The following is a 7307-nucleotide window of genomic DNA, read 5'->3' on the forward strand; positions in this document are numbered from 1 at the left end:
TACATCAGCGTGTACCAATACGGGCCTAGACAAAGTGCAAACACGAATCTTTAAGCAGAAATAAAATCCAACATTAGATTAGAGCACGTGACTGAGACATAAGCTATGTCGTAGCTAGCTGAAACTTAGCAATTCCGGTAATACAAATCATTTCCCTTAAATTAAGTAAGTACTAATCCTTTATTTTCAGATCTGATATTTCCTATTTTAAATTGCGGGTCACAGCCCTTTGGCATTTCTAATTCATGTTGTTTCCATCCTTCCGTGCGAAATATTGTCCGTATGGATAATGGACTGGACCCAGCGAAGAAAAATTAACTGCAGCTTCGAGTTTTGCGCTCACGTCCACCGTCATCAACGCCCAGTAAGAGTAATGCTATATCTACGGAAAGCTTCTACGCATGTCAGTCCGTAGAAGTTCCGTAAGTCAAAACCATCCGTAGGTCTAGGATTATCGGCCCAGTAAAACCGGGACTGCTTCGTTTCCCTTCTCCAATAAGGAACCAAAGCACCCACTACTTCCCACAGTCCTCCGACTCGCCGCCGCTCCCGCACAATGACCTCCCGCAGCACTCCCTTCGAGGTCCAGCCCTCCACCGACGCCTTCGACGTCCCTCCCATCTGCCGCAGATACGAAGCTTACGACGACGATGAGTACCTCTCTCTCAGCCGGCGCCGCCGCTTCGTCGTCGACCTCGACGAAGACAGCCCTCCTTCCTCCCCCACCTTGCTCCGGCTCAGCAGGTACCCTTCGTCCCTCACCCGGCAGTCTCGGCTCCACACCAAGTCCATCTACCGTCGCGGCAGCGCTTCCCTCGCTGCACCTTTCGGATTCAAGCGCGCGGCTGCGGCTGCGGCTGCGGCGTCTTCAAGTTCAACGGAGGCCGTTATCCTTGGCCAGCCGGCGGAGGATCATCCGCTGCTGAGGCCTCGCCATCTGTCCTCCGCTGCTTCTGCCAGCGCCTCCCTCCGGTACACCCCGGCCCCGGCTGCAAGAACGCTGAGCCCGGTCGCCTCTTCGACCTCTCCGCCGCCGACCGGTTCGTGGGCCGCCTCGGCCTACGCCCCTGGCCGTAGTATCCCCCGATCCGCGCCGAAGCCGCCCGTTGTCAAAACCCCGGCCACCACATTGAACACTTCTGCTGGAGGTGGGCCCAGTTTTCTCGCCGGCGCCGCGCCCAGGGCGGGGGCAAAGAAGGAGAAGGCTTTGCGGGCGTACGGACGGGACATGACGGCCGCGGTCGGCAACACTGATCCAGTGATCGGACGCGACGACGAGATCGATCGCGTTGTCTGCATCCTCTGCCGCCGTACCAAGAACAGCGCTGTGCTAGTCGGCGCGCCGGGGGTCGGCAAGACGGCCATTGCAGAGGGCCTCGCCCAGCGCATCGCCGCTGGCACGGTCCCTGCCGCGCTTGCTGGAGCGCGCCTTGTGGAGGTCGACCTTGGTGCCATGGTGGCAGGGACCCAGTACCGCGGCATGTTTGAGGAACGCCTGAAGAATGTGATCAAGGAGGCGGAGGATGCAAACAGTAATAAGGTTATTCTGTTCATCGATGAGGTGCACATGCTTGTTGGCGCCGGGAAGTGCGGTGGCGGCAGCATGGACGGCGCCAACCTGCTGAAGCCGGCATTGGCCCGTGGCCGTATCCGCTGTGTGGGCGCTACGACTTTTGATGAGTACCGCAAGTATATCGAAAAAGATGCTGCATTGGAGCGGCGGTTCCAGATGGTGCACGTGGAGGAGCCGAGCGCAGAGGCAACAATTGCCATTCTGCAGGGTCTAAAACGGAGGTATGAAGAGCACCATGGTTTGAGAATTCAGGATGCTGCTCTTGTTGCTGCTGCACAGCTTGCTGGCCGCTACATAACTGGTAAGGAATCTTAACTTTATTTCCATCTTGCTTGCATTGGTTTCGTTGATGCTGCATATATATGGCCACCACCTAGGGTTTGGCTTGGTGTGGCTGGTGGATATATCTGTTTCTGATAGAAAATATTGCTTTTTGTATGATCGTTAGTCAGTTGCATAAGCAGATAGGATTTTTCATTCCAAAAGGCAATTGAAATTAGTGGAATTCAGGATCTACTTGAACACGATAGTGGAAGATATGAGAGAGACACAAATACTCCACATTATTACTTCAGTAATAGGAAAACTGAACAGCTACCTATTTTCCAATTATATGTTCAAATGTGAGCAAACTCTGAAGTTGAAATGAGAGAGACACAAATACTCCGCTATTAGCAAGTGTTGTGATGATTCAGTGGCAAAAAGCATTGCCATCTTATATTACTTCTACTGAGAAAAAGCATGAGTGCAAGTACGATGACATAATCTACTCAGAAATAGCATGAGTCACATGCCATGACATAATAAAGTGCAATTAATTACATGGGTATTGCATGATGATTATATTCAAATCTAATTTGAGAGAGACACAAATACTCCGCATTTCAACATTAGAGTTTGCTCACATCTGAACATATAATTGGAAATAAGTAGATGTTCAGTTTTCCTATTACTGTAACTACGTACTCTAACTTGCTATTAGCAAGTGTTCTGGTGATCCAGTGGCTAAAAGCACTACCGTCTTATATTACTACTGAGAAAAAGCATGAGTGCACATACGATGACATAATCTACTGAGAATACTTCTACTGAGAAAAAGCATGAGTGCACATACGATGACATAATCTACTGAGAAATAGCATGAGTCACACGCCATGACATTATAAAGTGCAATTAATTACTAAAACAGTGACATGGGTACTGAATTATAATTATATTCAGAATCTGATTTGTTTCTTAGCTAATCTGCAAAAAGACCTATTTGTGAAGCATATCGAGATTCTCTATTACTCATATGTCAATAGATGGGGCAACAAGACAATTAGATTACATGTTACTTTGTTTGTATGTATGCTATTTGTGAACCCTATCAATCTCAAAAGTTTTGAGCTCTTCATGAATCAAACACGTGTTTCACTCACTTAGTTGTGTAGAAAATATAATGAAAATCAAAAAGAAGGAAAAGAAAATATAATGACTGGTGGCTCCATGTGGTTGCTCGCTTCCCGCCGGCAGATAGGAAGAAGGCCAACTCGCTCATCATGCTTACCCTGCACATGCTTTGGCTGGAACGCAACGCGATGGTCTTTGATGGGAAGATGTCGCCGGTGCTTGTCACTTTAAACCTAGTCCTTGAGGAGTAGAGGATCTGGTGTGAGTGTAGAGGTAGGTGGCTGAGAGATGTTCACTAGCTTCTGCCCTTGTTTCGTTATGGCGGTTCGCGTGGTGGCTCCTCATCCGGTTGTATGGGACATCTTGGTCCGTTTTCTATAAGCTTAATACAATGACACGCAGATCTCCTGCGGGTTCTCAAAAAAAATAGTGTTCTTTCTTTTTTGCGATCAAATAGGGTATGGCCTTGATTTGTCATGGTTCAAATTCCGGCCCATAAGCTGTCACCTCATACTATAACTATGTACATAAAGGTTTTGTTCTGTTGGGCAGTACAATTCAAGGGCAAGACTGATCATACATTCATACTACTCCCTCCATATCATTTTATTAGTCCTATGTGTAGTCCTAGGTTGTCAATTTGACCAACTTAATATAAAGTATATATCACAAAAGATACATCGCTAGAGACTTTATATGTTCTATTTTCTAATGGTATAATTTTTTTATTATATAGTTTATATTATATAGGTCAAATTAGTGACACGTAAGACTAATAAACCGATATGGAGGGAGTAGCTTTGACCTCTGAGTCTTGTCATTAAAATCGTGTGCACAGATTGAGTAAATTTGTGCCAATGTCTATGAGTAAATGGAGCAAATTCGAATGCTCCCATCAAGCTGCATGCAATTGTGTGCCAACTTAATGTTGGAGAAAATTAATGAATCTTACTGTTGCCTGTAGGTCGTCAGTTTCCTGATAAGGCAATTGATCTGATTGATGAGGCATGCTCTACTACAAGGATGCAAATTGACAGCAAAAGACATGTGACCGCAGCACAAAGTAGCTCTGCTGTAGTAGTGAAGGAAGGAATTCTTGAACCAGAACATGTTGCACAAGTAGGCATTTCTTAATGGTGCCTTTGTTAATATTTCCATTGTGTCACTGTGATTTCTTTTTGAATATTTTCCATTTTTACAATGTGATCTGCTTGTTGTTATTTGAAGGTTGTGAGTCGATGGACAGGAATTCCTGTTACTACGCTTGATCAAGAGGAGAAAGATAAGTTAATCCACCTTCCCGACAGATTGCATGAGCGAGTCGTTGGCCAGGATGAAGCGGTCAATTTGGTCGCGCAAGCGGTCTTACGCTCCAGGGCTGGTCTTGATCAACCTGGCCAACCGATAGGATCTTTCCTGTTTCTGGGACCGACCGGCGTTGGAAAGACTGAGCTTGCGAAAGCTCTTGCTGAGCAGCTATTTAACAGTGAGAAAATGTTGGTTCGCTTTGACATGTCTGAGTATGTTACCAGTGGATCTGTGCTGCGCCTCATTGGTGCACCTCCAAGGTTTGTATATTGTGCTCTTTGTCCACATTATATTTTCATACTCACCGACTGATTTTAATGTTTTTTTTTGCGGGTAATTTTAATGTTGCTTTTGTAACATTCTAAAGCTATCATGGTCATCAAGATGGGGGACAACTAACTGAGAAAATTAGGAGGCGTCCATACAGTGTCATTCTTTTTGATGAGGTAGAGAAGGCAGATCCCTCTGTGTTCAATGTATTTCTTCAGCTTTTTGATGATGGTATGTTGACCGATGGTAAAGGCCGGACTGTGGATTTCAAGAACACCATCATCATTATGACCTCAAATCTGGGAGCAGAGCACCTGACAGCAGGAATGAATGGACAGACAACAATGGAAGCTGCACGTGGTCTTGTTATGGAACAGGTTTGTGAACTAAACCATTTTCTTAAGGCTGCAGCAGCTACCTTCTGACTGGCATATGTACTGTTTGAGCAGGTTCGGAAACACTTCAAGCCTGAGCTCCTCAACAGATTGAGTGAGATGGTGATATTTGAACCGCTTTCGCATGACAAACTAAAGGAGGTTGTCAAATTCCAGATGAAGAGTACCGTTGCCAATCTAGCTGACAAGGGCATCTCTCTAACTGCAAGTAATGCCGCGATGGATGTTATCTTGTCAGAATCTTACAACCCTGTAAGTGACGTTCATTTTCAACATCCCTGGTTTATCACGCTAGTGTAGTGGCATAACCAGGAGATGCTAATTCACCATTATGTATGTTTTGGTAACCACGCTTATGCCCCTGACAGATGTATGGCGCAAGGCCCATAAGAAGGTGGGTGCACAAGAATGTGATGACAAAGCTCTCCGAGTTACTGGTCAAAGGAGACGCTGGCGAGGGGTCCATAGTTTCCATTGATGCTACGGCTGACAGGAAGGGGCTGAAGTATGAAGTGGTGAAGAAGAAGGTAGCTGATCCGCGGGGCAAGAAGCCAATGGTGGACCTTCCCAGCGATTCTGACGACAGCAGCGATGATGTGGTCGAGGTTGGTCCCGTAGCAAAGAAGGCGAAGGTGGTAAGCTTCAGCATACCAGCAGATGGCAAGTGAATGAGCTAGTCTGGTCAGCTTTGCTTTGGCAAGCAAAGCTGCTTCGTTTGGGTGTTGGGCAATAACCAGCAGCAAGATGGACTATGTAGGCAGTTGGTTTAGGTTATTACCACGTTATTGCTAGTGCACTTTCTCCCCGGGCGATAGCTTGAAACTGGTGCATCGTTTATGTGCTTTAATATGAGACGGTTACATTATGTGCAAGTTAGTCAGTGCTAACTTATACTCTTTCGTAGAATCAGAGGCGGTGCCAGCGGAGTACTTATTTTCTTGTTTCAAAACCCCAGACGATTGGCTGGTAGTGTTAGGATTACAACCGACTCTTCCGAAGGGTTGCTTAGCCAACAGACGTCGTTTAGGAACTGTCATTAGATTAAGCATGTTTGTATTGTGTCCAAGTCGTACGGCGTGTCCCGATCTTCTGAGTTCTAACAATCTTGTGAGTTCTAACACGTTATCAGCACATAGCCTCTCCGAAAGAACAAGAACAGAGGAAAGAAAAGATTTCTACAGAAGTCAATCCAAATGGAGGAGGAAATGTGCCTTGTGGACAGTAGTACTACAAACTCTATAGTTAGGAAAATAAAGTATTTTCAAACTCTTAAAAAGTTGAATGGAAATATCTTAACAATAGTTGGACGCGATGCGGTAATTATTGGCACAGGACGTTGCCATATTTTCCTTCCTATTGGTACATAAATTATAATTTCCTTCCCTATAGGTACACAAGTTATAATTGAGGATGCTCTATTGTATCCTCAACTCGTACCCTCATAGGTTATAGAGATCTCCGCAAAAATGGATTTCACATTGAAACCCATGAAGACAACAAAGAGGAATATCTCCTTTTTACCAAAGATAAAGGATATGGCAAACAAATATTTGAGAAAATTCCTTCTTTATCAACAGGATTGTAGTACACATACATAAAACCCGTAGCACACGTTGTGTATAAGAGGTAATTTTTCAGAATGTCAATGCATTCCAAATTTGGCATGATCGTCTTGGTCATCCTGGTATCGGGACGATGCGAAAAATTATCTGCAATTCCAATGGTCATGACTTAAATGAAGCTAAATTTCCACAATCTTCGGATTTTATGTGCACTGCATGTGCTAGTGGGAAGCTCATTTTAAGACCTTCTCGTCTTAAAATTCAAGCGGAACCACTCCAATTTATTGAACGAATTCAAGGTGATATTTGTGGTCAAATCCAACCATTGTCTTGACCTTTTAGGTATTTCATGGTTCTAATAGACGCATCTACACGATGGTCCCACGTGTGCCTATTATCCACATGAAACCATGCATTTGCCAAAACAATGAGACATGTTATTAAATTACAAGCTCATTATCCCGAGAATTGGATTAAATCAATTTGAATGGACAACGCTGCTGAATTTTCCTCACGAGCCTTCAATGATTATTGCATGGCCTTAGGAATTGAAGTTCAACACTCGGTCACATATGTTCACACTCAAAATGGTTTGGCTGAATCTCTAATTAAGAAAATTAAGCTCATAGCACCACCTTTTGATGAATTGCAACTTACCAACTTCGTGTTGGGGTCATGTGATTTTACACGCCGCTGACTTAATTCAATTGCGACCAACTGCATATCATAGCACTTCCCCTCTGTAATTAGTACGTGGAAATCTACCTAATATTTCCCATCTTCGTAAATTCGGATGCGCCACATATG

At 44.8% G+C, this 7307-nt stretch overlaps 1 protein-coding gene across 1 annotated transcript; it reads left to right on the plus strand.

The window, feature by feature from the left end:
• The first annotated feature begins 541 nt into the window (after positions 1-541).
• Positions 542-5803, plus strand: LOC127334591 (chaperone protein ClpB1). The gene is made up of 6 exons (XM_051361083.2): positions 542-1874; positions 3930-4084; positions 4193-4533; positions 4641-4920; positions 4993-5190; positions 5307-5803. Exons 1-6 carry the CDS (start codon positions 557-559, stop codon positions 5604-5606), a joined length of 2592 nt encoding a protein of 863 aa, XP_051217043.1. The 5' UTR covers positions 542-556; the 3' UTR covers positions 5607-5803.
• Positions 5804-7307: the final 1504 nt, after the last annotated feature.

Source organism: Lolium perenne, chromosome 6 (genome assembly GCF_019359855.2).
Source record: "Lolium perenne isolate Kyuss_39 chromosome 6, Kyuss_2.0, whole genome shotgun sequence".
NCBI classification, from domain to species: domain Eukaryota; kingdom Viridiplantae; phylum Streptophyta; class Magnoliopsida; order Poales; family Poaceae; genus Lolium; species Lolium perenne.

Excerpts from the sequence above, each read along its gene's own strand:
- LOC127334591 (XM_051361083.2), top strand. The coding sequence starts at position 557 with ATGACCTCCCGCAGCACTCCCTTCGAGGTCCAGCCCTCCACCGACGCC. Across the intron at positions 1,875-3,929 it reads TGCTGGCCGCTACATAACTG|GTCGTCAGTTTCCTGATAAG; the intron begins GTAAGGAATCTT and ends TGTTGCCTGTAG. Across the intron at positions 4,534-4,640 it reads CTCATTGGTGCACCTCCAAG|CTATCATGGTCATCAAGATG; the intron begins GTTTGTATATTG and ends AACATTCTAAAG.